Below are 16,474 nucleotides of genomic sequence, written 5' to 3'. Positions count from 1 at the left end.
ACAGATCCTTACCGGGACCTCTTCCAACAAGCTCGTCTTCCCATTTACTGTACCGTAGTTCTCGCATTGTTTTTTTCCCAAAAGCTAATCTGATTGAATTCATAATGCCATTCGATGAAACAAACTCAGATGCTAAAAATACTTCTTATGCCATAGTTTTCAAATATTTTTCTTAGTTCTCTTCTCTGGTTAGTTATCTATTATACCAAGAACTTGTTCCACTCTTCCTGTTATAAAATAGCATATGCTTCACTCAAAACTTCAGATAGCTTTGAACAATCTCATTTATTTCTTGCATCAATATTTTGTCAACTATGGCATATACTTTTCTTGTATTGAAATCAAAGATGCAAACTTTTACTTTTGCACTCTTATTGATTAATCCCTTCACTGCATGAACGCCACTTGTGATATTTTATTTGGCTAATGCAAGAGGTTAACTCATACGCAAAGGGATTAATGCCAGCTCCAGATTACGAAATACAGTATTTCTTTCTCTTCTCAACTAATACTATTTTTTACTCTTTACAGTACTGTACACTGTTGAAGCTGGGTTTTTTTAACGGCAGTAATTTACACATTTAGGGTTTTGATTTGTTCATTGTCAAGTCTGGGAAATGCCACATTTTCATATAAATTTTTACTTGTAAGAACAAAATGGCCACCTGTGGAACACTTACAACTTGCATACCATCACTTTAGTTTCTGATTAAATATACAGGGAGTCCACAAATTGTCTGACCTATTTTAAAACTTAACCCCAAAAGTATTATAGATATAACAATGCACATGTGGTCATGTTCTAAGACAAGAAGTGTACTTAAGAGCTCTATCTATAATGTTTGTGAGGTTATCAAGTTGTAAAATGGGCCAGATTATTTACCCCATATTTCCTTCTTTGAAGCACTTACATCATCTGGTAAAAATAAAAACAACTGCAGTGCAAACAGGGCAATGATGGATTATCCCACTAAGGCCCAATACCTGTTTCCTCCTTGATCTCAAGTAAACTGTAAGTGTATAACTAAGTTTTGTTGAAGCTTAAGTGCATAAAAACAAAATTTCCCAGGTCTGTCACAAGATAATACAATATAATCCCCAAAATCAATAGACTTCTTCCCCAATGGACACTCGCTTAAAAGAAGGATCTTTACAGTTTGGTGTAAGACAGACACAACAGATGAACGATTTTGACAACCCTACTGAGGCAACGAGTTGTGGCATTCGTTTTGAAACTCATCAGAGCCTCCATAATGATACTTTTTGGTGTGAGTGAACATCCATTGTAGAGCCAAATGGACAGAAATTTATAAGAGATGGACATCAACCTGACCCTCTCATATCAGGATGGAAGTGAATACTGTACATAGACCTACAAGTACTCAAAAAAATGTGTAATAAATATAAAATAAAAATGTATAAATTTTATTATATCTCTTACATATTATACACAATGAAAAATTTACCATTTATTATATAGTACTGTATATCATTTTGAGAAACACTTACAAAATATAGTTTTGTTACATTCATTGGTTTGAAATATGAAATAAAGAACAGAGGCACATGTATTGGACCTTTTTTTTTGTATCCAGTTTGGTTATTACTACATACTGTATACTGTAGGGTTAGAGAAGTACAGTAGTACAACAATGTTACCTTCACACAAATGTAAGTTTGGTGCGAGCTTGGTTCAACTGCCACACATTCAACTCTTCATATTCTTCAATACACTCATTCACCTGAGAAGAAAGAAAATACACTGAACAACTTAAAATATTAAGATATAAAGGTCTCCCATCTCTATAACTGTTCAATATTAAAAGTCTGATGCATATATTTGGATCACGTAAAGGTACCCGTTGGTATATCTAAGTGTTATGATAAGAGCCGAGCGAATGAGTTTTAAGAGTTTTTGTAATAGCTCACTGGTGTCCAGTATAATGTATTAAAACTGTTGGCAGACATATTACAACTGGTGTAAAATATATTAAAACTAGTGAAACAAATTATTTTAAGTCTGGCAGTGGGAAATGGATGTAAAATACAGTACAGTTACTATGAAAATTATTTTTAAGTTACACAAGACAAAAATAAGATCCTGTCTAGTACAAAACAAAATACAAATAACAGAGTAGTTGTACTGTCCAAATGAAAATATAACCATTTCATTATTACAGTACTTAACAACTTTCTTAACTATGGTAACTTATTAGTTTTAACAAAATTATCCAAAAATTTATTGTTTAGTATTGATAATTTCTCCCCTCTTTACTTCAAACCTGTCCTTCTATATGCCCAACTTGTAATAATACTGTACTTGTCTTTTTACAATCTGAATTTAAATCATTGGTACACAATTCAACTAAAAGGATATGATATGAGCAATTCTCTCCCAGGAATACTTATCAATATTGGTAATCATATATTAATAAAAAAATTAAAAAATTATCATGATCACTAACCTGGTCTGGCTTGTAACCCTTGCTGGTGCATCGCTCAATCACATCTCCAAGCTTCACCACGCGACTCTCTCCGGCAACTTCCCGAATGAGGGTGAAGATCTTGTCGGTAACAGTCTGAGCCCTGTTGAGGAGATGAGGTCAAATTATAGAGGGGAGACAAAGGTTGAAACCCCGGTCATTAATGATTTAGGATCTGATGAGGACTACGAACCTCCGCTTCATCTCACTATTAAACACCGACACACTAAATGGAGGGGGAGGGGGCAGGTTAGTATTAGAATGTGTAATCACTTGGTGCAATAAGAGGGGGTTCCTTATCTTCATGAGACTCCTGATTAATTAAAAATAAAAAGTGACAGGAGGCTTGTTGAGAATAGGAGTTCCATAGAACATATCCTGTACTGCAGTATAAAAGAATGAAAGGAGAAATATTGTGTTACCGTACAATAATTAGCACAAATTACTGGTTCACTCACTTTCCAGTTCTCTCATCACTGTGGTTGAGGGAATCTTTGCTCATCTCCATCAGCCGCATCGCCTCGTTAACATCCTCTTTCTCTACCTGTAATGTTCGTCTTTTAATAAATGTGGGTCTTTACCTTTACTTGTCTTAAATACTGTACATAAAAAAGTAACTTTCTCATCCCCCAAAATACTCTAGAACAATAAATGTAAGCCAACTCCATCTGCCATTAAAATTCAAAATAGAGCGGTTAAACTTTTTTCACATCTGGGTATTAGCCCACATGATGTTCAGATGTGAGTGTACAATTATCATCAACTATCACTAATCATAATTCACATTTTATGGCCATTTTCCACATCTGCTCTTTCATAATAAAATGCACGTACTGAATCAACGAGCCTGAGTCGCGCTAATGCCGTGGAGAGACGCAAGACAGCAAGAAGAGTACGTGCTGAGGTGAAGGTCATGTCCTTACTGTTGCGAGCTTCTTTACGCATCTCTACATAAGCCGATACAATGTAGTCGGTGAGATTTTCAGGGATGGTTGGTAGCTGAAATAAACGTCACATTAAAAGCTATTCTACTAATAAATAATCTTGAAGCATTATGTAAGACTGTTTGACATCCTCTCTAAATCACAGGTTGTAGCATGAAGAAGACAAGAGAGGGAGAGAGAGAGAGTAAATACACATTAGTCTAGACCAGCGGTTCCCAACCTCAGGTCGCGACCCAAATCAGGGTCGCGGGGTGTCCTCAGTAGGGTCGTGAGGGGCCTTAAGACAATTTAAAAAATGAGTACTTATCATAGTCAAACAAATTTTTGCTTAACATTCAAGCTGTACAATATACAGTACAGTCGACCCTCGTTAATTCGGACTAATAGGGGAGGAAGGGTGTCCGTTTTACCCGATTGTCCGAATTAACCGATTTAGGGGTTAATATTGCATTATATTTCTAAGTCATTGTTTTCGTCACGATTTTATCCCACTTTCCACTGTAATATGTACGTAATTTCAGCAAAAATATTACATTTCCGTGAATGTATTATATCAAGCACAGTATGAATAGAATATCATTGTAATATAACAGTATTTTAACCGAAAACTATTAAAAAAACGAGTAACTTCTCTTGAACATCGGAAGGTTAGGTAAAATCTTTTGTTTTCGTCATGTATTTTATCCTATTTTACATTAAAATACATCACATTTCAGCAAAACTACTATTTATTTCCGAGAATATATTCATTCAGGCGCAGTTTAGGTAAAATATACGTGTGATGTAACAGTTTTTTAACTGAAAACGATTCGAAAAACGCGTACCCTCTAGCCCTGTTCAAGGAGAGGACTGGGATAAGCTGTTTGGTGCTGCAGACAATGACAAGGGAAATGATTTGGTTGGATTTTAATGAAAATATTCAGAAATATGGTATTTCGTAGTATTTATTCAAGTCAATTAGGATAAAATATTATTGTAATACAACAGTTTTTTAACTGAAAACCAATCGAAAAGCGATTACGGTAACATCTTTTGAACAAAAGAAAGCGAGTCATTGTTTTCGTCACGATTTTATCCCACTTTCCACTGTAATACGTACGTCATTTCAGCAAATATATTACATTTCCGTGAATGCATTATATCAAGCACAGTATGAATAGAATACCATTGTAATATAACAGTATTTTAACCAAAAACTATTAAAAAAACGAGTAACTTCTCTTGAACATCGGAAGGTTAGGTAAAATCTTTTGTTTTCGTCATGTATTTTATCCTATTTTACATTGAAATACATCACGTTTCAGCAAAACTACTATTTATTTCCGAGAATATACTCATTTAGGTGCAGTTTAGGTAAAATATACGTGTGATGTAACAGTTTTTTAACTGAAAACGATTCGAAAAACACGTGTACCGTCTAGCTGATACTCAACAGCTGGTGGTGCGTCATGTTTCGTTGGAAACAATAGGAGGTTGAAGTAGATTACCGGGTATTATATTAAGTGTGAAATATCGAAAAGGTTTTTATTACCGGTATTTTTTGTAGATCAATGAGAACTGTGATACCGTATATGATATGATAAGTTAGCCTGTGCTAAGAACTTCAACATAGACTACTGAAAACACGTTGTAAGGTAATTTAACCTATTGTAAGTTGGTGAGCTTCATTTGCTGAAGGAACTGCACAACTTTTCATTACTAATTGGTACATATTTTACGTTTACATTGTTTACTGGCAGTAAATGGTAAATATTTTTCATGTCTGAAGCTAAAAGTTGCATCCCCCCCCACACTAGTGGTGGAGATGTTACATTTAACCAAAAAGAAGCTGGTGTTTTATCCCAGCAGTGGCTGGACCAGCATTTCAGCTTAAGGTCCGCATAGGTAATATTCCTACAAAAAAAAAAAAAGTCCAGATTTTGTCCGAATTATCCGAAATCCGGATTAAAGGGGTCCGAATTAACGAGGGTGAACTGTATATGCCTAAGGGATCACGACACCGTAATGTTGGGAAATTTAGGGTCGCAGCCAAAAAAGGTTGGGAACCACTGGTCTAGACCCATGTAACTCCTCATGTGAATCCTCTTACCCTGTTAATCTATGCCAAAAATTTACACTGGTCACATATTATGCCCTGAGGTCCAGTTATGAAATATAACTTCAAGAAATACCAAAGACAATAACCTCCAGTGTCAAATACAGTTTCATTACCTTCTTCTTACAAAGAGCAATGTAACGCCTCATCAGTTTCATGTCCAGTGGCTTGAACTGTGTGGGTGGCTGGGCACTATGTTGGTGAACGTACGTGATATGTTGAGCCAGTCTGAAAAATATCAAGTTTCATTTATCCAACATTCTTATCCCTGCTAACAAACAACTCGTAACAGTTAATTTGCATATACAGTTTACTCTTCCTCCAAGTTACCTCAGTGCAAACATACACTCACTTCCCTCATTTGCTGTCATTCATTTACTCTTACAGTAACAGAAGTGTTCAGTTAAGATGTTCCCTTCCACAAGGTCCAAAGGCCTTATAAGGGCTATGAGCACCAATTAATACTCTCCCAAGTATTTCTTACTGACAGTCAATACCCTGTACCTAGAGACTTCTGTCCATCAACAGTCTTTGATTTAATTTATCTTCTCTTCACCCTTCACATATTTCCTGCCTGTTGAATCAAGTACAATACCCTGTGCATGTATTTCCAATTATCAATTCTTTCTGAATAATAATAATAATAATAATAATAATAATAATAATAAAAAAAGCCCACACAGGCAAAAACACTTGAGCAGATTACAAATTTTCATCTACCAATTAAAACATTGCACAAAAAGTCAATAAAGTAAATATAAAGCCAACCAATTCTCGGGGACACATTATGGTGAATACGTCACCTCATACTGTTCTTGGTGACACAATGTACCTCACATACTAGTCTTACCTTAAATCATTCTCTCGATCAGGTTTGTCTTGAATAAGCCAGAGAATATCAAAACGTGAGAGAAGTGCAGCGGGCAACTGAATGTTCTGCTCAACAGTCTTCTTGGGATTATAACGACCATACGCAGGGTTGGCCGCAGCGAGGATGCTAACACGAGCATTGAGACTTGTCATGATACCAGCCTGGAAAAAATATAGTCTGTATAATTTTAAATTTCGCACTCCACAGGACAGGTATATACAGTACAGTACTGTATACCAGTATATAAAAGTGAGGGGTGGGAGATTTTGTTCACACTAAGGGCAATTTCATTACCTGAATAGTCTCAAGTTGTGAAGCTAAATACCTTAGCAATTGAAATAGTCTGTTGTTCCATCACTTCATGGATAGCAGTACGGTCAGCATCAGCCATTTTATCAAACTCATCAATGCAGCAGATGCCCTGGTCAGCCAATACCAGAGCTCCTCCTTCAAGTGTCATCTCTCCTGTTAGTGGATCCTTCATCACTGCTGCAGTCAGACCGACTCCTGTGGAACCTCGACCAGTGGTGTACTGGCTGCGTGGGGCAAGGCGGTCAATATATGAGAGGAGCTGGGACTTGGCCACACCGGGGTCACCCATTAAGCAGATGTTGATGGTACCACGAATTTTCATGCCGTTGGGGTTACAATCTACGCCACTGACGAGCAGAAGCAAAAGAGCTTTCTTAACATCCTCATGACCGTAGATTTCAGGTGCAATGGAGGTTGCCAGTTTATCATAAAAATCTTCTTCAGCAATTAATTTTATTTCTGCTTCAGTTAATTCTTCTGCTCCCAGCTCATCATCTTCTGTTTTGTTCATTTTAACAACCCGCTGAAAGAAAGGAATGTGTCGTGACATGTACAGGGTGTCCCATAGGCATTGCACACATGTATAGGGTGTACCATAGGTCATGCACACATGTACAGGGTGTCCCATAGGTCTCTCACTACAGGAAAATTATTCTTCTCTTTTTCTTTTTCTTTTCCTTTTTCAGGTGATGGAATCTTTAACAATTAAACCAAAATTGAATAGAAATTAACACTAAAGGAAAAAGTCAATTTAAGATTCATGTAAGGAGAGGCAGATGCTATACACAGATCAAAAGCAGTTAATCGACATCAGGCATATGGGTGTAGTCAATTAAATTCTAGTGATCGGTGTGTAACATTTGGTTCACAGTACACGAATGGAGAGCCAGATAAAATCAAAACATGAGAGAAGTGCAGCGGGCAACTGAATATTCTGACATCTTGTTTACAAAGATTCCTTCAAATGAAAAGAAAAAAGAAAGGAAAAAATAAGAGAAAGAGAGAGGAGCATTAATATTCTCTGGTGTAGCATCTATGAGACACTATATTATGATACAAAATAAACAAGCAAGTAATTATCACACTACTGAGCTTGATATGAAAATCTCAAGTGAATTTTAGTTAAAGTACTGTATGTATTTTGGTTTTCCACAACTTCAAGCTTCCTTCCACACTGAAATGTCACTACAGTATTGATAACACCTACATGAGCCTCCAGGAAAGTGTCGGAGAGAAGTCCCTGCATCATGGCACGGAAACCTTGGCGTAACAGAGGCATGAACACACCAGCGATAGCAACATGATCACCAGGTTGACAAAGCCTCGTCTGTTCTCCACGACACATGACAGTTAAGGAGCGTGGGATATTACCAATAGGAACCTGAAAAAGATTTAAAGGATAATTACAAATTTATAACAAAAATAATTTAAAAAGGACAGTAACTGCTAGTTCAATGGGATGATACTCATAGCACATAAAAGAAAAGGTCAAAGTTTACTCAGTTGCATGAATTAAGACAAAACACCATAACTCAACTTGAAAATCATCGGTGACACCATTCTTACACGTACTCATCACCCTCCCACATAATCCATTTACAGTTATGCATTTCTAAATGCTAACAAGTTTAAGAATTTGGGAAGAATGCCTACTATATACTTCTAGTCAATGTCTATTCATGTTCTCAAGATACACATAGGTCAAATAATGGAACTTTTTGTCCCATTGACCTATGACCTCCAAAAGTTAAGCAGGTTTAGTGTTTTGTAAGTACTGTCTGTGCTTTATGGTATCAGAGCCATGATTTAATGTGCTCACTTGTATAGTTCTTTACTTTGCCTCCTCCTTTTAACACTCGCCTCAAGATTTGTGCTGAACTGAAGCTCAAGCTTATGTGAGTCCCAGCACCCCCAGCACATAGAACCAACTGCACTCATTCTCTTGCAATGATCTGAGTCAGTCATCAAATTATATTAGCAAAAATAATTATAATTAAGAATTAATAACGATAATACTGATCAAGATGGATGGAATGACACAGGGTAAGAGATCACATGATGTTTCAACACCCTAACACTGCCTGGGGGAGGGGGTTAGGTTAGCATTAGAGTGTTCAATCAGTTTAAGTATACCTTGGGATGTCAAATCTTTATGTGATCTGGGGTAACGTCTTACCTGGTCTGAATGCTCCTGAATCTTTATTTCCTGGAACTTAACGAACTTAGATCCTCTTGTCTGCAAGTACAGCCGACCACCAGACTTGTTTACACGACAATCTTCACTTGGACACAATAACTGGGGCATGAAGCTGGTCGACAGAATCTGTTTCAAAACAATAAATTATGGGTACAAAGTGAATGAAAAATTAAATTATAAAGTAACTTATAAAAGGAAAAATTTGTATACTGTTTAGAGGAAAATTTAATGAGATGGCAGTAATCATGATAGGTGAAAGAAGACCTCATTGGGGAATATATATATATGGAAATGATTTAATAACAATATAGCATACAGGTGGGAGGAAAAGACCGACGAGATTGTGGTAATTTATGCACATTTTCACTTTCTTTCAGCAGGCAGCAACAACAGCAAAAATATATTAGGTATTGGTTCATGAAATGGCAAAGATTTTTCTAACAAACCAAACTTCTCAAAATTCTGGGGTCTACTTACACAATCATATACAGTATTAATTGATTAAACACTTACAGGTTGATAGGTCTCAGCACCGCACTGATCACAGGTGTATGTGGCCACCTGCAACACAGGCTTCACTTCTGTACATCGTGTTACAATACCGCGCACCATCACCAGCTTCCCAACGTGTTCAGCTTTAACATTGCGAACAGACAAATGCTTCTGGGTACTTGGAGTCTTGAAGTATACCTCACTGGAATCATAAACATTAACAGAATAAAATTTTAGGATGTGAAAGCTGTCTTAGGATCTACAACTATGAAATTAAAGGAAAAAGCAATTTTGAAATGGAGAAACTTTCATTTTACATTGTTTCTTTTCACAGGGATTACCTTAGGCTACATCTCTATGGGAACTCAATATTATTTTAGGTACAGGTAATGCCACATAAAGACTATTGAGAGAAGGACTGGTGTTATGCTTCAATATTTAAGGGGAGACTTACAATCTCCTCATGAGTTCTGGTGGATATCTGTTATGGAGCTCACGAGTGTCGCCAGGCTGGCGCAGCCTCTGCTCCATCATAAGACGATGCTCAATGTACACATCCAGAGCATCACGTGCCACAGTCTTTAAGGAACAAAGTAACATAAGTACTGTACTTAAAAATAATTTGTATGGTAATAAATGATTAACAAATCCTCCTAATTTTGATTTTTTTTTTGTAAATTAACCCCTTCAAAACTTTTTTTTTTAAGGGAGCTGACCCTAAGAGTGGACTTTAAAAAATATTTTTAGTAAAAAAATAAAATATACTTCATCAAAGGCAAATACAGTACTTCCCAAAAATACTGTACTTCTCCCTGCAAGTTAATTTCCAGTCACTCAATGGTGAGTACTGTACAAAGTTGAGGCATGTCTCCCACTCCTCCCAGTCACACCACAAACTATGTAAAGGCTGGTTGCTGCCACCTATATTGTCACTGCTACTTTTGCTTCTTTATCACTGAAAGAATCTCCCCTAATTTCTGAAATGTTTTCTTCCTAAGGCTCAGGACTTTTAGAATATAATTTAAAGTATTATTCTGGGAGGACAACATGGATATCCTGGTTAGAGGGAAGGCAGCAGCTGCCTCTATCCCTTGCCATTTTGCTAAACTTCATCTTTTGGCCAAGTTGTGAGGTGAGGAGTCTATGGGGTCCTGTATCTGAGCTACACATTGGGGTCCTATCTAAGAGTCATATAGTAAAATTACATATAAGAATTCTAAAAACAATATACATGTATTGTACAACGTTAGGTTTCATTAGTGACAAGAAAAATGTAATTATGTGGACATTATCACCAACGAGGGGATTAATCCCATAACTATGGGGACACCTATTTTAATATACTGTACATATATTTTTGGGGGGCCAAAGCCAGACAATTTTATTCAACTAAAAGGCAGCACCATACACAACATAAGAACATACCAATAAAGGAAACTGTAGCAGGAATATTGGCCCATACTAAGCAGCCCCATTTATACCCAACCCCTATCACTTACACAATATATCTGTCCAAACTATATGTCAAGCTTTCCAGTGAGCTTGCATTAATGGTGGTGTTTGGTAATTTGTTCCACTCATCCACAATATTATTTGCAAACCAGTGTTTTCCTATCTCACACCTAATTCTAAATTTGTCTTAATTTAAAAAAATTGCTATATGTTCACTCCTGGTTAAATAGTTTAAGTATCTGTGTTTAACCCTGACTTCCATTTATACACTTTGATCATATCGCCTCTCACTCCACATCTCTCAAGGGAGTGCAAACCCAGACATTTTAATGTTAACATACTCAAGGTTCTTAATGCCTGGGATTGCTTAGTCATCCTCCTCTGAATGTTCTCTAGGGATGTGATATCCATTCTGTAGTATGGTGACCAGAAATGGTTAATGGTAAAGATTTAATAACTGCTAAGGTAGCATTTACTATACTGTACCTCCTTTTGTTTGTAATCAGGCAGAAGTTCATAAATAGCATCAGAGAAGAGGTTAATGTATCGACGGCTGTTCTGGACCATCGCTTCTGCCATGTCGGGATCAAACTCAGCTGAAAGATTAAGAGTATTTAACAACCTTAATCATAATGAACTTTTTAATTATTCCACCAAATCTCATCTAAATGTGGTAATAAGAGTAACGTAACGTATAGATTTCCTTGAAAATTCATGAGTTGTGAGGAGATAACAGCTAATTAATTTTTATGTCAGATGTAAATGTACTGTACAAGTATCCCATGAAAATTAGGAATCCCTGTTTATTTCAACCGTATGATTGAACACTTTAATGCTAACCTAACCAAACCTAACTCCCACATTTAGCACTAGGATGTTTAATTATCAGGTGGAATAAACAGGGTTTCCCAATTTTCATATACCGGTATACATTTACACTCCCAACAACACAAAGTACTATTATAGAAAATCACAGGGGCTGGATATAAATGGTAAAGTATACACTGACCATGAGGAATCTTGTTGTGTTAAATGTGAAGCTAAGAACAAAACAATTTTGAGCCTTAGGATTAGCCACCCCCTTCCCAAATTTATTTCACCTCAAGATTAATCCCCCAGGTAGCATTAGGAAAATTAATCATCAGGTGAAATAAGTTGGGGGTGACTAATCTTCAGGTGAGCTCTAAGGTCTGTTAGTCTGTACTTACCCACATCATCAATCTCAATGATCAGGCTCACTTGTTCTCGGTGTGCAAGGTCGACAAGTTGGGTGGCATACTTGAAGTGTTTTCGACCATCGTCACCGACATCGTGAAATTCTGCCAGGAACCTCTTGATAGCTTCTGTGGATAGAAAATGGTTAATGGATAAAAGATTCTACTGTATTGTAAATGTAATATATTAGTGAGTGAATGAGTGTGTGTGTGTGTAAATAATATTAATTAACAGTTTATTGAAAAGTACAGCAGCCAGAGGTTGATAATATAAATTGGACAAAAATTAACCTACAGTATTAGGTATGGTGACATTGAGGAGTAAATTGTTTAACAAGCACTTTCAATATAAAAAGGATCTTTCAGTACATTTTTTTTCAACATTTACCGGTACTATACAGTATATGAAAATATTACCCGGTTTATTATCTCCAGCTAGGCTTACTGAGGCTTATATGAAAGAAAATTTAGGTATCATACCATATATTCTTAAGAAAGAGGTATCCATGTAACGACATAAAACTGATAAATTATAACACTTGATTACAGCCTACCAATATCTCAATTAATCAAGGACATAATTAGTCATAGAAACGTCAAATAAATCTGATCAAACTTGTCTGTGAAGATGATGAATATGTGAGACAAATGACGTAAATTTGTTAGTCACTCTGATTTAAGTAGAATCAAATCATAACAACTCTGGTGTCAGTCTGAAAATATCCTGAAGCAATAATTTAAATCTTGAACATATGCCTTAACATCTGCACTTCCAATACAGGGTATTATTATCGGTTCAGTCATGCAACGAATTTTAGGATTTTAAGTTTAGGTTAGGTTGAAATTATGGTTTTCCCATGTATTTTGAACAACTTCCAAATAGGTGCATGACCAAAACGATAATCTTACCCAAAACAGTACCTAAATTATATGCTGATTAAGTTTCAGTAAGTGTCGACCTCTGAACTACAAACATTTATTCATCACCCACACACAGAGGGCATTTATATTTTCACTATTTGTCAGTTTATTAGACATTTGAGTTCTGTTCTTTTACTACGACCTTCATTGCCCAGGAGGAAACTACACTCCCTACCCATCAAAGAGCATCACCTCACACACATGATTCTCACCTGGCTAACAGCCTGTTTATTGCAATTTCTGCCATCCCACTACACAATTAGGTTGGTTAGGTTAGGTTATGCCATCACCCATCCATCTGGGAATTGTCTAAGTTGACATATAATCAACCAAACATCATCTGAGGGGCCACATAGCCCTGTGACCCGAAGATGACCTATAGACTGAGGGTAGACACTTAGCCTCATCCAAGGTAGATACATAGGAGAGGAAGCACCACTCACATAAGGCACAAGTACAGCAGCTGTATGTGAAATGATGTTTTTTGGTACGGCACCTAATGTGCACGCATGGTGGACAGACTATACGAAGTTAGTTACTAAGATGACATTTCTAACCTAACCATTAACACAGACCTTCAATGCAGCTGCCGTACCTATATCTAGTGTGATTTTTGGCATACGGCTGCAGTACCCATATCCACTAAGTATTTACTAAGCATAACATCAGAAATTCTAAGTTTATGAAATAACAATACATCGCGCTACCAAATTATTCAAATCAGTCATTCAACAGCAGGGGTGCTGACAACTGTGTAATGTTTCATATACATCCCACTTGGAGGACCGTCCGTTTTATGCGATTTAACCTAACCTGATCATTTAACTGCGATGGTAAAAATCGCTTAAAAATAGACGATCGTCCAAGTGGGATAACACCAGTCGAGGCACCACCAGCCCCCCCCCCCCACAGTCATTGCTAATCCGTCCCTACACCTCACACGAGCGGTCCGACTAATTACCCAAATGTACCCAAATGTAGCCAAATATAGCCGCAATGAAGTCAAATAATCGGACTGCTAATCACTTCTCGACTAGTATTTGGTGTCAGAAAGTCACAAAAAATTGGAAAACTTACTTTAATCTGAGTTAATAGATCGCGTGCATGTACCGACGGAGTGAGGAATTACCCAAATGTAGCCGCAATGAAGTCAAATGATGGTCGTACAAGCGTAATTCGGGCTGTGAATCACTTCTCGATTATTATTTGGTGTCATAAAGTAAAAAAAAATTGGTAAACTTAATTTAATCTGAGTTGTGTTGTGTTAGGTTAGATTAGGTTAGGTACATGCACTTGATCTATTAACTCAGATTAAATTAAGTTTACCAATAATTTGTGACTTTATGACACCAAATACTAGTCGAGAAGTGATTAGCAGTCCGATTTATTCATGTAGGACCATTATTTGACTTCATTCCGGCTACATTTGGGTACATTTGGGTAATTAGTCAGACCCCACACGAGGCCTAGAAAAACCTGCTGCTCATATCATAGTAACAAGACAATACTCATAACAATATTAGTAACATTTGAACTAATCATCACAACCAAACTTTACCAAACAGTTCTAAGCATCATGACGGTAAAAAATCACACGACGAAACTTTAACCATATATTCTAAATAAACTTGTAAATCTGACATTACTAAAATTACAAAGCTTAACTTACCCTTTTCCTGTTCATAGTCACGTGCTTTAGTCGCCATTTTATGTGATTAATGGAAAGGTTTAGAGGAATTTATGGAAGAAACAGCCACCTGGAGCCGATCTTTGTTGTTGGTCGCCGCCGCCTCTCAACTTTTGGCGCCAAACTCATAGTGAACCCTAATAACGAACCCCCATAACGAACCCTCATAACACGAACCCTCATAACACGAACCCTCAAATCCTCGAACCTCTAAACCGGATAATTCGATGTCTACAAATTATCTAACTGACTGTAAAACTCAATAGATGTTCAGAAAATATCATAGGGGCTGTTACTTGGAACTGATCTCTGTAGCCAAACGTCAGTCGACCATAAATTAACGAACCCACAATGGATCCATTTATTCGACGCCCAAAGGACCCGTATACAATGTGTCCATAAATTATTTCACCCATTTGATAACCCCGAAATTATCATAGCCAGAACAGGGTGCATATATGGATATACACTAAGAAAAGAGAAAACTTATGAGTATAGTTAAACCGGCGTAATTATATCTATAATATTATATTTTGGGCCATTTTAAGTGTCAAATTGGTTCAGATAACATATGGATACCCTGTAATATCTAACAAGGCAAATATAGATAAATAGCATAATCCGTAGAATAATAATAATAATAATAATAATAATAATAATAATAATAATAATAATAATAATAATAATAATAATAATAATAATAATAATAATGTGTTTGGTTGGATCAGGACATTAACGCGGTCATTTTTCAAAATCAAACAACTTTTATCCTATTCACCATTGATCGAGCAGTTGAAGCAGGTGCAGTATGTGTGGTCCGGGTAGACAAGCAGGTGCAGTGAGGTGTGGGTAGACAAGCAGGTGCAGTGAGGTGAGGGTGCAGTGAGGTGAGGTTGAGGTCAGGGTGCAACAAGCAGGTGCAATTTTTGGGTAGACAAGAGATTAGCCCACCCAGACACAGGTTACTGACCCACATCGGGGCCTGGGGGCGAAAATGTAATAATAATAATAATAATAATAATAATAATAATAATAATAATAATAATAATAATAATAATAATAATAATATTAATAATAATTAATAATAATAATAATAATAATAATAATAATAATAATAATAATAATAATAATAATAATAATAATAATAATAATAATAATAATAATAATAAAGAACCACAAATAAATACAAAATGAAAAAAATCAAAAGTGAGGAACAATATATGTATGTTGTGTTGTCAATAGTAAGAGGAACAATTGAGACCCTGCAATTGTGTGTAAATGAGGCAGAAAGTCAGATCAGCAACCTGGGACTTGGTCACAATTTTCGTGATGCCATATGGCAGCAGAGTCTACCATTAGACAACACATTATGCTTCCAATATCTTCCCCGGCGGTAGTACCTCCCTGTTTGGTAGCTGCCTAATACCTACTACCTACTGCAAGACTCCTGATCCTAGGCTCAGCGGTTTTACTTATACAATACCGGTAAAATTAGATCAGGTCATTACAGAACTACTTTAGTTTTGTACAAGACGCCACCGTGACACTGTCCGCCTCTGTTTTGGAGTTAGATTTATACCTTATTTACCTAGGCTAATGGCCAAGCGAAGGACTCCATTGACCTGTGTAGGAGCCCTCCATTGTTCTTGATAATTTTGTCAAGGGCTATTTTGAGCAGAATACTGTTCTTTATTCCACAGCTTGTGCTGGTTGACCGTTCCATATGTCTACCAGCGTCTCTGTCAAAAAAAAGTATTTCCTTATGCTCGTTCTGCATGATAGCTTGGCGAGTTTGTAGTTATGTCC

At 36.6% G+C, this 16,474-nt stretch overlaps 1 protein-coding gene across 1 annotated transcript; it reads right to left on the bottom strand.

The window, feature by feature from the left end:
• Positions 1–1,411: 1,411 nt before the first annotated feature.
• LOC121859473 (DNA replication licensing factor mcm7-like) lies at positions 1,412–14,778 on the bottom strand. Its single transcript, XM_042356303.1, has 14 exons — positions 14,651–14,778; positions 12,055–12,189; positions 11,333–11,442; positions 9,849–9,973; positions 9,416–9,596; positions 8,882–9,028; positions 7,913–8,086; positions 6,719–7,228; positions 6,373–6,554; positions 5,639–5,750; positions 3,318–3,482; positions 2,942–3,027; positions 2,466–2,586; positions 1,412–1,742 (listed from the first exon to the last, which is right to left on the bottom strand). Exons 1-14 carry the CDS (start codon positions 14,685–14,687, stop codon positions 1,662–1,664), a joined length of 2,166 nt encoding a protein of 721 aa, XP_042212237.1. The 5' UTR covers positions 14,688–14,778; the 3' UTR covers positions 1,412–1,661.
• Between the last annotated feature and the right edge of the window lie 1,696 nt (positions 14,779–16,474).

Source organism: Homarus americanus, unplaced genomic scaffold (assembly GCF_018991925.1).
Source record: "Homarus americanus isolate GMGI-L3 unplaced genomic scaffold, GMGI_Hamer_2.0 scaffold7626, whole genome shotgun sequence".
In the NCBI taxonomy this organism is placed as follows: domain Eukaryota; kingdom Metazoa; phylum Arthropoda; class Malacostraca; order Decapoda; family Nephropidae; genus Homarus; species Homarus americanus.
This window is presented reverse-complemented; position numbering and strand designations above follow the sequence as displayed.